At 37.0% G+C, this 20,447-nt stretch overlaps 1 protein-coding gene and 1 non-coding gene across 2 annotated transcripts; both read right to left on the bottom strand.

Moving 5' to 3' along the window:
- Positions 1-534: 534 nt before the first annotated feature.
- ENPP4 (ectonucleotide pyrophosphatase/phosphodiesterase 4) lies at positions 535-8,994 on the bottom strand. Its single transcript, XM_007537124.3, has 3 exons — positions 8,140-8,994; positions 5,661-5,831; positions 535-3,799 (listed from the first exon to the last, which is right to left on the bottom strand). Exons 1-3 carry the CDS (start codon positions 8,963-8,965, stop codon positions 3,435-3,437), a joined length of 1,362 nt encoding a protein of 453 aa, XP_007537186.3. The 5' UTR covers positions 8,966-8,994; the 3' UTR covers positions 535-3,434.
- Positions 8,995-15,971: 6,977 nt separating this feature from the next.
- On the bottom strand, positions 15,972-16,135 carry LOC132538355 (U1 spliceosomal RNA). The gene has a single exon (XR_009549751.1). It is a non-coding gene; the product is annotated as a U1 spliceosomal RNA (small nuclear RNA).
- Between the last annotated feature and the right edge of the window lie 4,312 nt (positions 16,136-20,447).

Genomic DNA, 20,447 nt, shown 5'->3' with positions numbered 1-20,447 from the left:
TTTCCCCAGGCAGATGACCTCACCAATGTACCCTGGAACCACACTTCTCCAGAACACTGCTCCACTAGGGAAAGATTGAAACAGGCTAGAAGTATGGATTGACCTGCCAACACCCATGTTCAAGGTAGAAGCAATTACAGAAGCCAGACCTTCCACCTTCTGCACCCAATAGTGATCCTTGGTCCATGCTCCCAGAGGGATAAAGAATAGGAAAGTTTTCAAGGGAGGTGAGGGGATAAGGAACTCTGGTAGTGGGAATTGTGTGGAACTGTACTCCTCTTATCCTATGGTCTTGTTGATATTTTTTATTTTATAAATAAGTTAGAAATATTGCAGTGTTTATTTTTGTAGTATTCCCAAGTTCTATTGACATCTATCACATTATGTATGTTTCATAATAAAGTGACAAATTAAAAAACCACTAGTGATGCTTCATTCTCTACTTAATAATTATAGTAAGGATGTTTGAAGAATTATATAGTTACACACTTTTTTAAAATTATAAGCAAAATCATTAACTAGATTCAAACAAAGTAGTCAAAATATATTTTACTTTAAGGCACTACAAATAAATTTTTAAGTACACTCATTTTATTTACATACAATTCAAAACTGACAATAAATAATACACTTTCATCTTTATCTTTCACTCACAAACTTATATTATATATTCAAATGAAGTAAAATCCTGCAAATAAAAATAACTAAGTGCAATAATTCTTAAAACTTACCAGATAAGGGGCAAGAGATAGCCAAGAACAATGTAAATACATTTTTATTTCTCTAAAATTCCAAGAATTTATCTTTAAATTCCTGCATCAAGTTTTTGGAATAATAACACAAGGTTACTAATACAGAGCACAAATAACTTTTACTCTATTACTACTTGCCAGACGAATTTACACATTAACAACAGCAGAACTGTTCCTATATTATAAGCAAATGAAGTTATTCTGAAGTCACTCATTGAAGTAAGTTATAACACTTAATAAAAAGTGGTCTGGGAGGTGGAAAAAAAGTTTTCCTATTACCTTTGGATACTGTTTTCATAAATAGTTAAAATTTTCCTGGAGCTCAAAACTTTCTACTTCACAGAAAGCACAGCAACATATCAATTTATTATCTAATAAACTGTACACACAACTTTAATGTAAAAGTCTAGTTTTATCAAAATATTTCCTCAGTGTAGCAGAGACCTAACAAGTGATATTTTTTAAAGATACAAAGGAATTAATAGAAATTCTCTAATATGTGTATGTGACATACATATACCTACATATATATGTATATCTTTGATTAAATACAGTTCATCTTGTTCTATCAACATATACAAGCAAATTTTTAATTTTAATAAAAGTTAACATCTTGAGAATAGAATAAAAGATAAGACAAATAGCTAAGTATCTCAAAGGGTTAAGATACTGGCATGGCATTTCTTCCTGTTTTACCCTATGAAAACTCACAGTACAAATGCCACATACTGATTTCTGAAACTTGTAACCACTGATCAAGTTAATGTAACCACCAAAATTCATGCCATTTTAAAGATCAAGCTATACTTGAGTAATAAAATACTTGACCATTTAAGGTATTTGGACGAGAGTCTACTGTATCAACTGTTTTAAGTGTACCTTCTTTCTTAATGTGTGTGGCTTTAATGGAAAGTGAAGTAGAAAAAAAAGTTTCTATTTCATATCAAAATTTTTTGGGAATCCACATTGGAATTAAAATTTGTTTAAAGTCAAAACTCACCCTATAGGTCCAATGTCATTATTTATTGTGCTGACTTTAATACAAAAAAATTACAATCAGCATTATTTATGCATTGTGTAGAAATGCCTCTCAAAATCTCAAATAGTCATCAAATACTAGAATTAAGAAATTAGCAAAGACCAAACAGGATGAATTATATTTATGTTTGATAACTGAAATCACAGTTCGTAACCATCACAGATAATCAACATTTATCTAGGTTACGTATTTTTATATATGTGAAACAGTTATATAAATTATTTTATATTGTCAGACTTTAAAGATCACACTGTTAATATTAATTACTTGCCTCAGTTCCTGAGGAGTGGTTTATGAGTCCACTATTTCCTCTTATAGATACAATTTAGTTCTGTCATAACTCACTTTCTTCACATTTTTATTACAAAGTACTACTTAGCAAAGGTAGGATGAGTTTTTCACAACAAATCTACCAACCATGGCAAAAAAAAAAAAAAAAAAGAATGAGTGATAATTTCTACAGATCAAATACTAGAGGAAAAAAAAAAAAGCAAAGGTAACAAGCACTAAGACTACTGAAAGAGTGCAAAGAAGTTATTTTGAAATGTAATGTATGAATAACATAAAAGATTCGAAGATACTAACTGCCCCTTTACAACTTTTAACTACTCTATTACATCAAAACTTAGATATGAAAGTTCCAAAGGCAAATGTAAAAATTTCTGCTCCTCATCCTTACCCAATCAAAACCAATGTGTATTCAAATCATAAAACTTTCTGGAGCATTTGGAAACCTCTGGTTACAATAAGGATTATAATAAAGTTAAAGTTAGAGATGGTAATAAAATTAATGCATTCTTAAAACATTATAACTAACTTTGCGTTAGAAGAAGAAAGCAGACAAATAAGAAGTGCAAATATAACCTTTCTTGAGAGTTGGATTCCATGGGAGCACAGAAGTCTGCCTACAGCCCAGTTCACCTCTGATGTTCAACAGGTCACGTAAAGTTTATACACACATATACTCAAACATGCTTGCATAAAAACAAAACTAAAACAAATATAATGCATTTTCTCTATTAATTCATTAGCAATAATCTTTAAAAGATACAACTTTTCAGACTTCAGTGGCTTAAGGGTTTCAAAGACATTTGTGAAGACTCGGTCTTTGTCTTTTCATAACAGATATTCCTAAAATAATTTCTTTGCATCCTAGATCTTTTCTGCCTGGTTAAGCAACTATTAACCAAAAAAGATACTTGCCTATCTCAAAGATTTTCTTAGGATATAAACTCTAGAAAAGATAAATACAAAAATATAGGAAACTTTTCCTTCCTGATATATAAACCCCATCAACTGCATAAAAGATTTATGTTGTTTCATTTATAAATATAAATATTAGAAGATGAGAACCACTAAATTTTATATCTAAAGATATATTATATATTCATCGCAAAAAAAAGTGCTGACAGTATTTTTCTTAACAATACTGAGAAACAGTTCGTGCTCACTTACATAATACTAGCTGATATACCAAAGCATAAGGAAATAGAAAACAAATAGCTTTACCAGATTTGATATAGATTCTTTGTCCCTTTTTTCCAATGTAATATATGCATATACATATATAATTATATATATTTTGAATGCCATTCCTTGGTATATTCTTGCTTTTGAGACACTCAGTAGAACATCAGCACATGCTACCCAATTAAAGGATCATCATCATCTTCTTGTAGCTGAAGTCTAGCAAATGGATGGGGTACAGATAGTCTATGTTGCATGATTATTATGAGGCACGTTAGAGTGGTTAAAATAAAGAGTGCACCAATTACAATCCCAATAGCTTCTGGAAGATTAATGCACCACTGGTCAACCAACAAACACTTGGTACGTCCTAAAGTTCCATTATTGGGATGAGGTTTTAATCCCAAAATGTGGCACATCATTGGATAAATGTCCACAATGTTAATTGAGCTGTGTTTGTAGCCTTTGTGAAATGCAGGCCCATGGGCAGCTAGAAATGGATGCATGCTAGGCAAAGAATTGTCATAACCGTGGTCACCTACTGAAAAAGAACAAAGATGTTAGCCATTAAGATCAGTCTTTCTATAACATCCTAGTAGTATAGCTGTAATGAATTTTTGCCTGGCACATTTATTAAAAATTCTGGCTAGAGACTAGAAATAAAAATTTCTCAGCCTTCTTCCTATTCCACACAAACTGTCTTTCCCAATAAGTCATGGCTACGGGTTTTAACACCATTTCTCAAGTAGTGTCTTTATCCTGCAGTTCTAGTTTTACTTATCTCACTAGTAGATTTCTAGCACTGGTTGCAAAAGTCCAATGTAAACAGCACAGAGGTTATAAAATGGTAGTCATGAATAACTGAAAAAAGCAGATGTCAGGAAAACCAGTGAATAGGGAAGCCAACTTACAGCTTTTCCTATGTCAATTACTCTTTTAGGATTACAAAATGCACTATGAGTTTACTAACAGTTAATTAAAACCTTGACGTGACATCTGGAGTGTTAGATCATTGAGAATGTCATAGAAAGGATTTTTGTACTGAATATGAAAATCTATTCAGATAATTCCTATTTATAACTACAGTCAAAGTATAACTAAGAAAAAAAATGTGATTGTCTCTGATACAACTCCAACACTGGATTCTCAAATTTTACTTTTATTTCAATGAACTATGCTTCTTAATATATTACCAGTTACAGATAATAAGCATAATAATATACACATAATAAGAAATGTGTATAATAATATAGTGCACATGTCTAATACAGTAAGAACAAGCTTTAACACTATACAGAGATATCATGATTTCAGTGGTGTAAAATATGCATGGATATGCAATGAGAAAGATTAGAAAGGAGAAACTTGAACAACTAGCATCTTCTATCTTAATGGTTTTCAAATATTTTTGTTCTCTTTTCTATATTTTCCAAGTTTTCAACAATCAGTATGTAAAATAAATATATAAATTACACATACACTTATAGTCTTAACATTTTCTGATGTTTCTAAATTGCTACAGATCAAGGATCCGCAGACTAGAACACATTCAACCTTTTATCATGTTGTAAAAAGAATTTCATTATTATATCTCTTGTCAATTTTACGTTAAGATCTATGGTCAGTTTTCCATTATAAAGGTGGCTTTCAGGAGCTAAAATAGAGACCAGTTGGTCCAGAAAGCCCAAAGTATTTACTATCTGGCTTTAGAATAACTTTTTGAGTCCTGCTATTAACTACAAAGACACAGACACACACACACACACACACACACACACACACACACACACATAGTTGAAATTGAATATAATATGAGAATAAAAAATAAAATTTAGTTAAAAGAAGAACTGTAATTCTCCCCTACATATTTCCTTAGTTTCTGGAGAAGCTGTAATATATTTACTGTATCTGTTTGATAGTTAGCTTACTTGCTGGTTCTTGCTCTGTGTTCTAAATAGCTATAACATTCACATAAATGAATTTGTCATTGAGAAAAGATGAAAGATTCAGGGCTACTAGTAAAAAAAAATTATTTGAATAAGACATGTGAACTAACGAGTTGCTCACCCTTTGCTTCTGTTATTCTTTCTCATCCCCTACAATTCAAGGGAACTAATTTTGAAAGTTACTGAGAGTAAATGCAATTTTGTGTAGAAATTAAAACCATACCTTCACCCTTATGATCACCCATCCTACTAATCTAACTATGAAATTATGTTTTTTCTAAATTGCTATTGAATAAAATCTGAGAACTGAATGAAGACCTAAGAACTATGCAGTTAAAAACTGAGCTAACTATGCTATGTGAACATCTCTAAATCAAAATATTCCACTAACATAACAATGTCACAATGTATGAATTATCCCTAGATGGAACAGAAATATCACAAATAAATACTTACACTTTGGTGATGATTTATTTAGCACAATTGTCCAGCCTTCATCAGCAACCAATATAATAGGCTGAATTCGATTATTATGTTGATAATGAAATCTGGCAGGAATGTCTTCTTTGAGATAAACACTCATGTGAGGGCTACAGGTTTTTAGTTTGTTATATACATCTGTTTTGTCTGGGGGGGATGGAAACAGCAGATAGGAGAGAGAAACAGAGAGAAAAAGTCAGGATTCACTGACAAGGAAAAATATTCCTGGTAGTATAACTAAAACTATATCCTGAATAATGACTTCTAAAGTTATTTACTTTAAATTATTAAAAAAAAAAACAGAATTCAGGAGTCAGGTGGTAGTGCAGCAGGTTAAGCACACATGATTCGAAGCTCAAGGATCCGCGTAAGAATCTTCGAGCCCCAGGCTCCCCACCTGCAGGGGAGTCGCTTCACAGGCAATGAAGCAGGTCTACAGGTGTCAGTCTTTCTCTCTCCCTCTCCGTCTTCCCCTCCTCTCTCCATTTTTCTCTGTCCTATCTAAAAACTACATCAATAACAAGAACAATAATAATAACCACAACAACAAAACAAGGGCAACAAAAGGGAAAATAAATTTTTTTTTAAAAATAGAACTCATACATATACATAATACATACACAATACCCCCTTTCAAAGAACATTCACATACCGCTCTTTTTTATTGTGCAATTACCCCCAATAGACAGAATGGTGACAATTTTCATATCTAGCTTAAGTAAATACAAATTAAAATGTTACCACAAATGACTAATTCTAAGATCAAAAGAAGAAAAATTTATCTTAAAAAAAAAAATCAAAGGTTTTTTTTTTTTAATGGGTAAAATTTTCCTGGGGGGGGGATGGTTCACCCAGTAGAGTACACATGTGTACAAGTGTCACCATAAGCAAGTAGTTGAGATTAAGCCCCCAGCTTCCACCTATAGGGGAGAAACTTCCTGAGCAGTGAAGTCAAACTATATATGCCTCTCCTCTCCTCCCTTCTACTCTTTTTCTCTCTCCCTCTCCCCTCCTCTATTTCTGTCATTCATCCTCTATAGACAGGTCCCCTGAGATAGAGCATATGTTCACACGTTTCCATAAACTAGGGAAAACTATATACAAGTACACAAGAGTCTGCAGTGAGTACCCCTCAACATTTCATCTGCACTATTCCAGCCTTTAGGTTCATGATTAATCAATAATTTGTTTGGCTTTGTATGCTGACTCTCTTTTCAGTCATGAGGTTCCAGATGCCAGCATGATGCCAACCAGACTTCCCTGGACTGACGACCCCTCCAATGTGTCCTGGAGCTCCGCTTCCCCAGAGACCCACCCTACTAGGGAAAAAGAGAGGCAGACTGGGAGTATGGATCAACCAGTCAACCCCCATGTTCAGTGGGGAAGCAATTACACAAGCCAGACCTTCCACCTTCTGCAACCCACAATGACTCTGGGTCCATACTCCCAGAGGAACTGAGAATGGGAAAGCTATCATGGGAGGGGATGGGATATGGAGATTGGGTGGTGGGAATTGTGTGGAGTTGTACCCCTCCTATCCTACGGTTTTGTTAATGTCTCCTTTCTTAAAACAACAACAACAACAACAAAAAAGGTGCAGCTAGAACTGAGTCCCAGAAATAACCTTCGTGGCAAAAAAAAAACAAAAAAAAACGAATAATTAAACATTAAAACTCCCTTTTGTGAGACTGGGAGGTAGATCATCTAGTAAAATGCACATTTTATAGCATATAAGAACTCAAGAGTCCAGGAGTCGGGCGGTAGCGCAGCCTCTTAAGTGTACGTGGCACAAAGCTCAAGGATCAGAGGAAGGATCCTGGTTCGAGCCCCCGATTCCCCACGTGCAGGGGAGTCGCTTCACAAGCGGTGAAGTAGGTCTACAGGTATCTTTCTCTCCCCGTTTTCCCCTCCTCTCTCCATTTCTCTCTGTCCTATCCAATGACGACAACAACAATAATAATTACAACAATAAAGCAACAAGGGCAACAAAAGGTAATAAATAAATAAATTATAATAAAAAAACAAAAAAATCTTTAAAAAAAAAAAGAACTCATAGTCCAACTGCCAGTAACTACATGGAAAACTTCATGAGTTGTGGAGCATTACTTCATGAGTTGTGGAGCATTGCTATCCTGTCTCTCTTTCCTTCTTTACCTCTCTTTCTCTCAACCTTTACTTGAAAAAGAGGGGAAAAAGGAGCCCAACAAGAGAGATATAATTATATTTTTTGTACACATGCAAAGCCCCAGTAGTAAAAAAAAGTCTTATTAGTGTGACAAGAAACAGATCAAACCCTAAAGAAATAATCACTGTGACCCTAAATACTAATTATTTAAGAGCTTACAAGTTAGGGGAATCACAATGAACTACAAAATGTCAGAGGCCCATTCTACAAATCCTCCCCCATCAATCAACTTGTCCCATTCAAATGTCTCTTGGTTAAAACTTTACTTACTTAATTTGGGAAGTATGGCAGCAACAGGAGTCAAATCTATAAGAGTATAGTGTGAATGATCAATGCAGAGATCCAAGTTTATTAATCTGTCCTTAGGACACTGGGTCATGCCATGATCACTTGTGATGATCACATTAAGATTTTCCCACAACCCCAACATCTTGAGTTTGTAGACTAGGTTACCAATATGATCATCTATTTCTTTCAACACTCTGCGCATGTTTTCTTTATCTTCAGGTCCATATTTGTGGCCACTTGCATCAGGTTCTTCCCAATAGAGTGTTGCAAAGGTGACTGGTGGGTTTGAATTGCTCAACCACGTGGTAATATTATTTAGTCTCTCCTCAAATGATACCAAAGAGCTGTAATTCATAAAATAGGAAGGTGTGGTATTGTGGATGGATACATCAGTACCTGGCCACATAGCAGCAGCACTTGATCTGTTTTCCTGAAGTTGATTGGTCACCCAAATAGGTACAGCTTCATTCCACCAAGAAGGATCCTTGTCCTCAATGTCAGAAAAGTGTTTCTTTGTGATTGCATCATACATAGAATTAGCCACAATACCATGGTTTTCTTCATACAATCCTGTCACAATACTGTAGTGGTTTGGAAATGTTTTAGTGATAAAAACATTATTAACATGCTCTACTAATACACCATCTTGTATAAAATTCTGGAGATGAGGAAATTCATAGTTCTGTAGATAGTCCGCTCTGAAGCCATCAAAGGATACCAATAGTAACTTGGGTGGTAAACTATAGGAAGAGTTTCCTCTACAACCAGTTATAAGTCCAGATAGCAAAAGTATTGCAAATAACTTCATAATGAATACGTTGAAGAAGAGCAGCCAAGGTTCCTAAAATATAAACACATGATTCTTAAATTGAAATATTAGGGAAGCCCTTAGGCCCCACCTTCTTCCTCAATTTCTATATCTTTATAGAAAAATAGAAACAAAAAAGATACAGGGTGGAGGTGATAGTATAGTGGTTATGCAAAATGGCTTTTATGTCTAAGGCTCTGAAGTCCCAGGTACAATCCCCTATACCAACACAAGCCAGAGCTGAGCAGTGTTCTGGTTTAAAAAAAAAAAATCTACTAGGATTTAAATTAGATTTTGGAAGTTTAGCCATTGAGAAAAGAACCAATATTATAAACTTCCTATAGCTCAGTGTAATCTATATCAACTTGAAAATTAAGTAATCTCTTGAAAGATGACTGAATAGAACTAAAATTGGAAAATAACTGCATTTACTTGCCCAATTTTCTATTTAAACATGTTCCGCTTCATCTTTCTCTCTCTAAAGGAGAAATATGCTATCATGTATGCAACAAAAATATTGTTTGTTTGCCTTGCTTGTCTGTAGCAAAAAAAATAAATAAATAAAAATTACTCTAAAGGGATAATAAGATTTATATATATATATATGTATATATATATATATATATGATCATAACATGAATAATGGCATATTTTCAGAGGCTCCAGAAAGATGATGATTTTTCTAGTTTACTAACTAATAATCTATAATTCCTTTTAATCCAAAGGAACAATGGATCTAGCATACTGACTCATACCAGCTGTACTGAAAATATATTGGAATAAGAAATGACAATCGGGCCGAAGGGTAGATAGCATAATGGTTATGCAAACAGACTCTTATGCCTGAGGTTCCAAAGTCCCAGGTTCAATCCCCTGCACCACCATAAGCCAGAGCTGAACAGTGCTCTGGTAAAAAAAAAAAAAAAGAAAAAGAAAAAAAAAAAGAAATGACAATGATCTGAAAAACACATCCCCTCATCTCACTCTTTACCAGAACAATATTACACGAGAGTAATTAATAAAGCATAAAAGCACCTGGATACCACACTAACTTCTGAGGGTACTCAGAGGCTGCTGAAGTGAATCCCATTATCATATATCTCTTAAACTTCCTTTTCAGTGTCAAAAACATAGGTATTCGATCTAATACAGCAGTTGTTGCTATTTGGTTTTAACAATCTACTGACTTGTAAGGCAAACCACCCTAATAAATTCCCCTGTCTCGGTCTCTATTATTTTTTTTATCCTTAAAAAAATAAATAAAAAGTAGATGAGGGGCTGGGTGGTGGTGCACCTGGTAGAGTATACATGTTACTATGAACAAGGACCTGGGTTCAAGCCCTGAGCTCACATCTTTTTAATTCTTTTCCCCTTTTGTTGCCTTTTTTTTTTTTTACCCTTGTTGTTATTGCTGTCCTTGTTGTTGAATAGGACAGAGAAATGGAGAGAGGAGGGGAAGACAAAGAAGGGGAGAGAAAAGATAAGACACCTGCAGACCTGCTTCTCCGCTTGTGAAGAGACTCGCTGGGTCCTGGCACTTTGCACCATGTGTGCTTAACCAGCTGCACTACCACCCGACCCCCACCCTCCCCTCGAGTTCCCACTTTTTGAGGGGAAGTTTCACAAGCAGAACTGCAGGTCTCTCTCCCTCTCAATTTCTGTCTCTATAACAACAACAACAAATAGGGATGTGGGGCTAGATAGAGCACTCACTGGGTATAGTGCCTGCGTTGCCATGAACAAAACCCAGGTTCAAGTCCCAGCACCACATGGGAAGTGACTATAAAGGAAATTTTGGTGTTGTGGTCTCTCCGTGGGTCTGTCTTTCTGAATGGGAAAAACTGTCCTGGAACAGTAAAATTGTGCATGTCAGAGTCCTGATTTCACATAAAAACATAGAAAAATAAAACCAAAAGAAAATCGGGATCTAATATGAAAGATGGAGCAAATGTAGGTAAGCTAACAAGTGAGAGAGATGGAGGAGAAAGGCACTCTGTAATGCAAGAATTAAAGTCAGCTATGGAGAGGGAGTAGAGTGGTAAAAGGTCCAGAGGTCTGAGGAGAATGAAAGAAAAAACAAGGAAATAGTAGAACTGACACTCAATTAACAACTAATGCCTTGCATTTTATTTATTGATTGATTTTTAATGACACTGATGATTGATTTCCTTTAGCAACTCAGTAGTACTGGCTCAGACAGGAAGAAAACAAACAATTCTTTTTTAAAATATTTATTTATTTATTTTCCCTTTTGTTGCCCTTGTTGTTTTTGTTGTTGTTGTTGTAGTTATTATTGCTGTTGTTATCATCGTTGTTGGATAGGACAGAGAGAAATGGAGAGAGGAAGGGAAGACGGGGGGGGGGGGGAGAGAAAGATAGACACCTGCAGACCTGCTTCACCACTTGTGAAGCTACTCCCCTGCAGGTGGGGAGCCGGGGGCTCGAACCAGGATCCTTATGCTGGCCCTTGCACTTCACGCCATATATGCTTAACCTATTGCGCTACCGCCCGACTCCTCAAACAATTCTATATGAGCTTGTTTGTGATTCTGCTGGTAACTTAAGAATAACTAAAGAAGCTGAAAACACTAAGGAGCTGTTGAAATTTGAGCTCTAGCACCGAAGCTGAAACTGAGACAGATGGGAGAAGTAGAGGTGGTTTTAGACTAGAGGCTTGATGAAGTTAAAAAAAAAGTAACTTGGATGCAAAGTCAGCATGATTGAATTCATTATTCCAGAGTAAAAAGTTCCTAGGTAAAGGCCACAGATATATGCACTTGGAGGTCCCAAGTATAAGTAGCAGCAAGATAACTAATGTGATGATTAAGTACACATGTATTCTCTCTCTGGCTGAGACTGCAATAATTGAAGTTCAAGACTTAATTTTAAACATACCACATAGCTGATGTATGTATTGATACCTGTAGTCACAAAGCTGTGACCCTCTGAAAATCAGGGCCTTAAATTTTTGAAGATCAAAGGCACAGAGTCTTATCTGTGTGGATCTTTGGTATGGAAAAGCTCTACCATTAAAAACTGGGATCAGCTGGTGGTCCCGGAGGTGGCACAGTGGATACAGTATTGGACTCTCAAGCATGAGGTCCTAAGTTCAAGCCCCAGCAACACATGTACTAGAGTGATGTCTGGTTCTTTCTCTCTCTCCTCCTATCCCTCTCATAAATAAATAATTTTTTTAAAAAGGGGGTATGCTGCTTGGGTCATCAAAAAACTATAACTAGTACAGTCACAAATTCAAGCCATGCTCCAAAGGAAAGCATAACAATTTTATTAGTACAAGACACAGAATCAGTGACATCCTGGCAATTTTAGCAATCAATAATCCAGACAGCAGTACTTCCTGTTTCATTCAGTATTTAGTATAAGGGTCTAGTGTTAATGCAAAATTCAACTCCTCCCTCTGTCAGTCAAAAATGGGTTTAGCTTCAGCTTCTGCACCCCATAATGACCCTGGGTCCATGCTCCCAGAGGGGTATAGTTTCGCTTTCAAGGGAGAGGAGGGGATATGGAACTCTGGTGGTGGGAATTGTGCAGAATTGTACCCCTTTTATCCTGTGGTCTTGTCGATATTTTTAATTTTATAAGTAAGTCAATACCAATAAAAAAAGGTTTTGATAACATATCCTAGGCACCAGTAATCTAAGAACATTAGTGCCAAGAAGAGTCTCCAGTAAAAGCATGAATTGAAATTACCTGCTTTCTTCTCTGAGTATATTAACACCGGGACCTAAATATTTGTTTTCAATAATAGACTAGAATAAAAAAGCAACTCAGTGGCACAGTAACTTCAATTCATAAATCTATTTTTTAAAACTCCTTGTGGTCTGGGAATTGGCACAGTAGATAAAGCATTGGGCTCTCAAGCATGAGGTCCTAAATTCAATCCCTGGCAGCACATCTACCAATTACGCTCTGATTCTCTTTCTCTACTACTGTCTCTTAATAAATAAATAAAATCTATTTTTTTATCTTTCCTTATGCCTTTATGAATAGCAATTCTGAGTAAATCCCACTTTACAAGCCATTTTGTTAACAAGTCACATCTGATTTATGTCAAATTTAGTGCAGTCTCTGCTATCTCCAAATTTCCCTCTTCCTTAAGTTCCTGAATGCTTTAAAATAGCTTCACCATTCTCTCAGACACAAAGAGATGTCCTGAGTAAAACTGACCAGCAATCCAAATTAGTAGCAAATGCTATAAATTATCTGAATTATAGGCATAAATTTTCATGATCATGGACAAGTCAAAGTCACCTTGGATCTTAGAAATACAACCAAAAGATAAGGGACCAAAAGGAGTCATACGAAAAAAGGAAAATGGATTTCATTTGTGCTTCAAAAGAATACCATGAAGATAAAGAACCCACAGAAAGGAAAATGACATTTACAAATCCTATATATACTAATGGGGATTTATATCTAGAATATATACAAAGCTGTAATAACTCAATAGTAAAGCAAAATAATTCAATTAAAAACTAAAGAACAAAAAGACTCCCTCCAAAGAAGAGAAACATGATAAATAAGCATATGAAAAAATGTTCAACATCATCAGTCACGAAGAAAATGCAAGTTGAGACCTATATGAGCTACCACTTCAAAAAGATATGAATTTACATCCATTATGATAGATTTTATAATTAAAAAAAAAAAAGACATACAATAAAATGTGTTAGCAGGATATAGAGAAAATGAAAACTTTTTTTACATTGAAGGTGGGAATGCAAAAACATGGCAAGTTTTGGGGGCAGGTTAAATAAGGAGTTAACCGGTAGAAGTGTAAGAAAAATGACAAGGTAAGTCCACACAAAATCTTGTATGTAAATGTTCATTAACAGCACTATTCATAAACATCAAGAAGGAGAAACAACTCAGATGTCCATTAAATGATAAGTGTACAAAATAAAATGTTGTAAATATATATAATTGACTATTAAAAGGCCACAATGTACTGATACACACTACAACTTAGATAAACCCGGACACAATCAGTGAAAGGAGATAATTTTAATATATCACTTGTTATGTATTATCTAGAAGGAATGCCTAAAATGGGTAATTCTAAACACAGAAAGTACATTAGTAGCCACCTACTATGAACACTGAATTGGGGAGAAGTGATGAGTAAATGACAATGAGTGTAAGATTCCCTTAGGATGAAGGAAATTCTCTCAAAATCACTATTGTGGATGGCTGCATGTCTAAATAAATAAACTTTGAGTGATTTGGATACTATGTGAAATATATATATATATATATTCATTATATATATAACATCCTGCCACAAAATAGGAAATACTTCTTTACCTCAAAAACATATACTTCATAATACATATTTGTTCTAATGTTAAAATTTTTTATGTCACCTCCTATATGCAAAATGACAGAACAGAAAAACCTGTCTGCCCTCATAAAATAAATACAAATCCATATCTTCCACAAATCTTGAGTGAAAAGGATGCACAAACTCATACTAATTTTAGTATTTATTGCTAGAAACTATTGAGAATTTTAAGCATAAAAAAGTAAAGAGAAGTGCGGCTGGTTAAGTGCACATGCTACAAAGTACAAGGGGGAAGCTTTCCCTCCGGGAGTAAGCTTCATGAGCTGTGAAGCAGCACTGCAGGCATCTCTCCCTTCCTCCCTATCTCCCCTTCCCTCTTGGTTTCTCTCTGTCTCTATTCAGAAGCAAAACAAAATAAAAATTAAATTAAAAAATAAGAAAGAACAACACAATGACCCTCCCACACACACACACAACCCAGCTTTTACATCTATCTTTCCATTCATGACACACCCTGATTCATTAGTGTCTCCCTATTCACGTATTTCCCTTTTTTTTTTAACTGAGGTAAGATTTTCTGAGATATAAAACTTCACATCTTCTCAAAACATATGTTAGGTAATTTCAAATGTCAACAGCCTGTTGCCTGTCAGATCATTTAGTAGTAGTTGCTTGATCTATTTCTACCAGATTTTTTCATTCTATGTGGAAAGCTACAAATGAAATACTGAGAAGTTCTCAAGTATCTTGCAAATGTATAAAATAATTTCAGATTAATGAAAATCACTGTTTAATTACAAAAAATAAAAAATATGTTTAATTTTTCAGACAGACAAATTTCAAAAGGAAAACAATCTTGTAGCAACTAGAAATTCAGGAAGCAAAGCAATCTCTTCCTACTCTGTAAGGATTTTCTTATTTGGATGGCAGGAAGAACAGGCAACTCTCAGAGGCATTCTAAAGCCTTTGAGAAGTTAATAGTTATAGGATATAGAAAAAGTTATGTTACCATTAGCATGCTACCTGTTCTGTAGTATTCTAAGCACTTCATAAAGATTTATAATATACAAGTGAACTCTTACAAAACAATCAGTAGCGTCTATGTGCATAGATAACCTAAGTGTTTTCCATCAGATTATCATTATTTTCTTAATAGTCTAAGAGGGGGAAAATGATTCCCTAAAAGACTTTCTTACTCTTAAAAAATTTAAATTCTAAATAATCTCAATTTCGCAGGGCTCACAACAGTTGTTTCAGAACAGCTACACTTATTTTACTTCCTAAAGAGTAAAGGAACCCTTTCTCCTCTAATTTTTATTAGTATTATTATTTTTTTTCCTCCAGGGTTATTGCTGGGTCTCGGTGCCTGCACTATGAATCCACTGCTCCTAAAGGCTATTTTGCCCCTTTTGTTGCCCTTGTTTTTTTAATCGTTGTGGTTAATATTATTGCTGTCGTTGTTGTTGGATAGGACAGAGAGAAATCGAGGGAGGCGGGGAAGACAGTAGGGGAGAAAAAGACACCTGTAGACCTGCTTCACCACCTGTGAAGTGACTCCTCTGCAGGTGGTGAGCCTGGGGCTCGAACATGGATCCTTAGGTCGGTCCTTGTGCTTTACACCATGTGCATTTAACCCGCTGCACTACCGCCCGGCCCCATGTGTGTGTGTGTGTGTGTATATATATATATATATATTTTTTAAACCAGGGGAGAGCGCCAACGCAGTACCCCACTGCCACAAATTATGCAGTCAGTCTCACACATTTGGGGAAAATCACAGGGGTCAGCACAACCGGATTGCGATGGATAAGCCTTGTCCTGGGAAAACCACCTTCGTGAATATGGTATCTGCCCTGCCAGGTAAGTTAACTCCTCTATTTTTTTTTTAAAGTTCTCCAAAAATATATTTTGAAGCTAATTTAAAAGAAGGTTTTAAAATACATCTTAGCTTTATATGAGTAAATATTGCTTTTAAATCAGCTTCATTTCCTTAAAGTTAACTTAGTATTAGCCCAGGGTGTTAAACAGTCTGGAGGGGCGAGGGAAGGATGTTAATTAAATGCAAGTCCAATAATAAATAAACAGTGCAGCTCACTTCCTACAGGACCTGGCCATTTGCAGGTTCAGGCCACCTGTTGGTTAAGCCAAACCCTTCTGGGAGCCAGGCTGGGTCTAAATACAAATGTGCATGTGTGAAGTTGCAGAATCTAGATCAAGTGTCTAAGAAGGTGACTTTCCTCCTCTATTCAGAGGGGTGTGACCTGACCCCACAGGACCCCACAGGGTTGCTTTTAGGAGAGGCAGCTTGCTCTGTACAAAGCTCAAGAGCCTGTTGAGGCTTTCCATAGCCAGGTAACAGCACTTCCCGAAACTTTACATCAGGCTCAACCTGACGCTGTTGACTGGCTACGGAAGAAGGGCAAACGCTAGAAGAAGAAGAATCACTTCAATCTTTGTGGCTCGGTTTCATGCATGATCACAGAACCGGAATGAACTAACCGACACCCCCAAGTGCAGACTTGGATGCGCAGACCTTCAAAGGTGTCCGAGCCCCCACCCCCACCCCCACCCCAGTGCAGGGTCGCCCCTGGGCACCCCGCCCACTCCGGCCCCAGCTTCGCAGTGCTGTCCACTTCCTTCCCGCCCGCGAGCCCGCCTCGCCCCGCCCAGCGCAGCGCAGCGCAGACAGACCCACCTGCCGGGGGAGGGGGACAGGGGGGAGGGGCCCTTCGCGCCTGCGCCCGCCCCTCCGGCGGAGGCCCGCACCTCGCGGCCCTTCCCAATCTCCCCCTCCCCACTCCCCCCGGAAGCCCGGGGCCGCGACCCCCAGCTCCCGCCTCTTATGTCCGGGAGTCTCGGCGGGGGCGCGGCGGGGCGGCGGCTGCGCTCGCCACCTCCATGTTCAGGTCCCCAGCGCCCAGCGGAGGGAGAGCAGCCCCCTCCGGCACGTCCCGAGGCTCACACTCACCCGCTCCCGCGCAGCCGCTTCTTTCTCTGCAGAACGGAACTGGGCTCTAGCGGAACCTAGCACTCAGGGGTACTGGGGGGCGTGGGAGACCGAGATCTGACAGAGCAGAGCGCCTCCGCTAACTGCCTAAACCTTTTCGGCAATCGTCGCGGCTCCGGGCTGCTCGGAGCGCTCCGGAGTTTGCGCAGCTGCCCAGTCCGGCGCCTGCAGAACTAACCTTAGAAGCAGCGGGACCCTATGGGTGGCGGGACATGAGACATCTTCTCGGATTGGATAAAGGCGATAGTATTGAATATAATCCTCTTTTTGATTGGTTAGGTTCAGGTACCAGGGAGAGACAGCGACATTGGAGTGGTTTAATTGTTCCCAGTAGAAGTTCATTCCTCACTCCACTTGCGTCATTTATATCTTTCTAGGGCTCTGTGCCGTTGAGGAAAACTGAAACAAGCACTGGAAAGCCCCAGTTTGCTTGCGAAGCTGAGTAGTAGGCAATTTTCGTGGAAGCTTACAAAAAGCAGTCTTCACAGAAGCAAACTAGTAACTAGATCTAGCTAGAAAACGTGCACATCTTTTGGTAGATACATATGGGGGAGTGTGCTCCTGTCATCAATTTACAAGCATAATCAAATTGCCTAATATATCCGTAGCTTTACTAGTTGAAAGAATTACCAAACGGGTAGATATTAAATTTGGCTAACCCAAGCATACTAGACAAAGGGAGGATATATATATATATCGTCTCTGTACATATAGTGCCAAGTGCAGCATTTGGCCTGAAAATAAAATTCTCTAAATACTTAATAAATTTAATGGAACATTTTAGGGTTCTCCAAATGCTTTGCCTCTCCCTGTTAAGATAAAGGCTTTCATGGGATATTTTCTTATTTGTCTTCTTACTTATTTTAAAGATTTATCTCTATGAAAGAGAAGTTTACATGAATCAGAGAGAAACCAGAGCACATGTAGTGCCAGGGAACAAACTGCAAACCTCAAGCATGCAAGTCCATCGTTCTATCAGTTAAGCCATTACTCTAATCACCCAACAACTAATTTCCATTCCTATTCACTACTGTATTTTCAACAGATGCTAAAAATGTACAAAAAATAAATTAATAGATAGTATCAGTGATAGACAATTTTCTTTGGTGATAAGGATTTTATAGATGCAAACGTTTAGTAACCGCTAGTGGTGGATGTTAAAAACCAAGGTCTGTGCACCGGGTTAAGTGCACATAGTGGGAAGCATAAGGACCTGCCTAATGATCCCGGTTCTGGCTCCCCACCTGAAGGAGTGTTGCCTCACAAGAGGTGAAGCAGGTCTGCTGGTGTCTATCTTTCTCTCTCCCTCTTTATCTTCTCCTCCCCTGTCAATTTCTCTCTGTCCTATCGAAAAAGAAAAAAAAAAAAAAAGGCCACAGGAACAGTGGATTCATAGTGTAGGCAAGGAGCTCCAACAATAACCCTGTAGGCAAAAAAAAAAAAAAAAAAAAAAAATCAAGGTTTAAGGTTGACTCTTGGGACACTCTAGAGTACATTCATTGTCAGGCACCCAGAGTTTAGAAATAAATAGAAGAGACAATTTGTAGCTAATGGTATTCAATTGATTTTTACTTGTTACTTACTTTGTAAGTTAATTCCTATTTCAGTGGTCTGTATATTGGTAAATTTGGGCATTTTAGATACCCAGGATGTCTGAACTAGAAGGAATGGTAGATACCTGGTAGCACAAGTCCCTGGAATTGTCAGTAGTGAGTTTGAGTCTCTGTCCCTAAGTAGATGAGTGATTTTGGACCAGTGTTATGGCCAATTCAATTCTCCATTTCTTCATATGAAAAATAGGCCCCACTTAAAGTACTCAGCTTTTAGGGTTACAGTCAGTGGAATGAGACAAAGCACAGTATCTGCTACATGCTAATTATTAGTTATTATCACAATGATCAGAAAAAATGTTCCCAAGGTGACCTGGATCAAATTGCATAATATTCACATGAGCAAAAGTCACTTTTTCTGGCACTTTGGGCATATGATTATGCATAATTGCTTGGATTAGAAGAAATTGGTTGCCATCAGGTCAGATGCGTCTCAGACACAGCAGGTAGGTGAACATTAGGAACCCCCATCATCTGCTTCAACTGTCACTGTCCCTATTGCTGGGTCAGATCTAGGTACCTAGAGAACCTCAAAGACCCCACCAAAAAACTACTGGAAGTAATTAATAAATTCAGTAGAGTAGCAGGATACAAAGTAAATACACATAAATCTGTGACATTTCTGTATACAAGCAAGGAATCAGAGGAAAGGGAAATAAAAGACTCAATCCCATTTACAATAGAATCCCAAAAGATAAAATACTTTAGGGTGAAGGGCCTTTATAACAAAAGTTATACAATACTGCTAAAAGAACAAGAAGGACACATAGAGGTAGAAGAACATTTCTTGTTCCTGGATCAGAAGAACAAATATTAACAAAAGGGTCATTCTACCAAAAGTAAGCTACAATTTCAGTGCTATCTCTATCAAAATTCCAATGGCATTTTTAAGCAAATTGAACAACTTGTCCAAAAATTTGTGTGGAACCACAAAAGGCCATGCACTTCTGAGAAAAAAAGAAAAATGCAGAGGTATCATGCTCCCAAACTTTAGTTTATTCTACAAAGCAATAGTTGTCAAAACAGCATGTTACTTGAATAAAAATAAATACTTGGATCAATGGAGCAGAATCTGGAAGAAATGGAAGAATTCCTAGAAACATATACCCTTCCAAAACTGAACCAGAAAGAACTACAAAACCTAAATACACCAAAAACAGACAAAGAAATTGAAACAGTTATTAAGACTCTCCCCAACAACAAAAGTGCTGGACCTGCTGGCTTTCTAAATGATGTCTATAAAACCTTCAGGAAACATTTAATACCTATACTTTTAAAGTTCTTACGAAAGACTGAAGAAATAGGAACACTCCCTTCCACCTTCTATGAAGCCAGCATCACCCTGATACCAAAAGCCAATAGAGACATAACAAAAAAGGAAACCTCAGACCAATATCTCTGATGAACATGGGTGCTAAAATAGTGAAGAAGATCCTAGCCAACTGGGTACAGCAGTATATCAAAAAGATTGTCCATCACGACCAAGTGGGATTTATTTATTCCAGGAATGCAAGTCTAGTTTAACATACGTAAGTCAATCAATGTCATTCACCACATCAATAA

Source organism: Erinaceus europaeus, chromosome 4 (assembly GCF_950295315.1).
Source record: "Erinaceus europaeus chromosome 4, mEriEur2.1, whole genome shotgun sequence".
Classification (NCBI taxonomy): Eukaryota; Metazoa; Chordata; class Mammalia; order Eulipotyphla; family Erinaceidae; genus Erinaceus; species Erinaceus europaeus.
This window is presented reverse-complemented; position numbering and strand designations above follow the sequence as displayed.

What these genes read in the sequence shown, in the direction of transcription:
- ENPP4 (XM_007537124.3), bottom strand. Translation starts at nt 8,965, where the DNA reads ATGAAGTTATTTGCAATACTTTTGCTATCTGGACTTATAACTGGTTGT. An exon ending in TGCCATACTTCCCAAATTAA is followed by an intron (nt 5,832 to 8,139) that starts GTAAGTAAAGTT and finishes CATCCCCCCCAG; the next exon opens with ACAAAACAGATGTATATAAC. An exon ending in AAATAAATCATCACCAAAGT is followed by an intron (nt 3,800 to 5,660) that starts GTAAGTATTTAT and finishes GTTCTTTTTCAG; the next exon opens with TAGGTGACCACGGTTATGAC.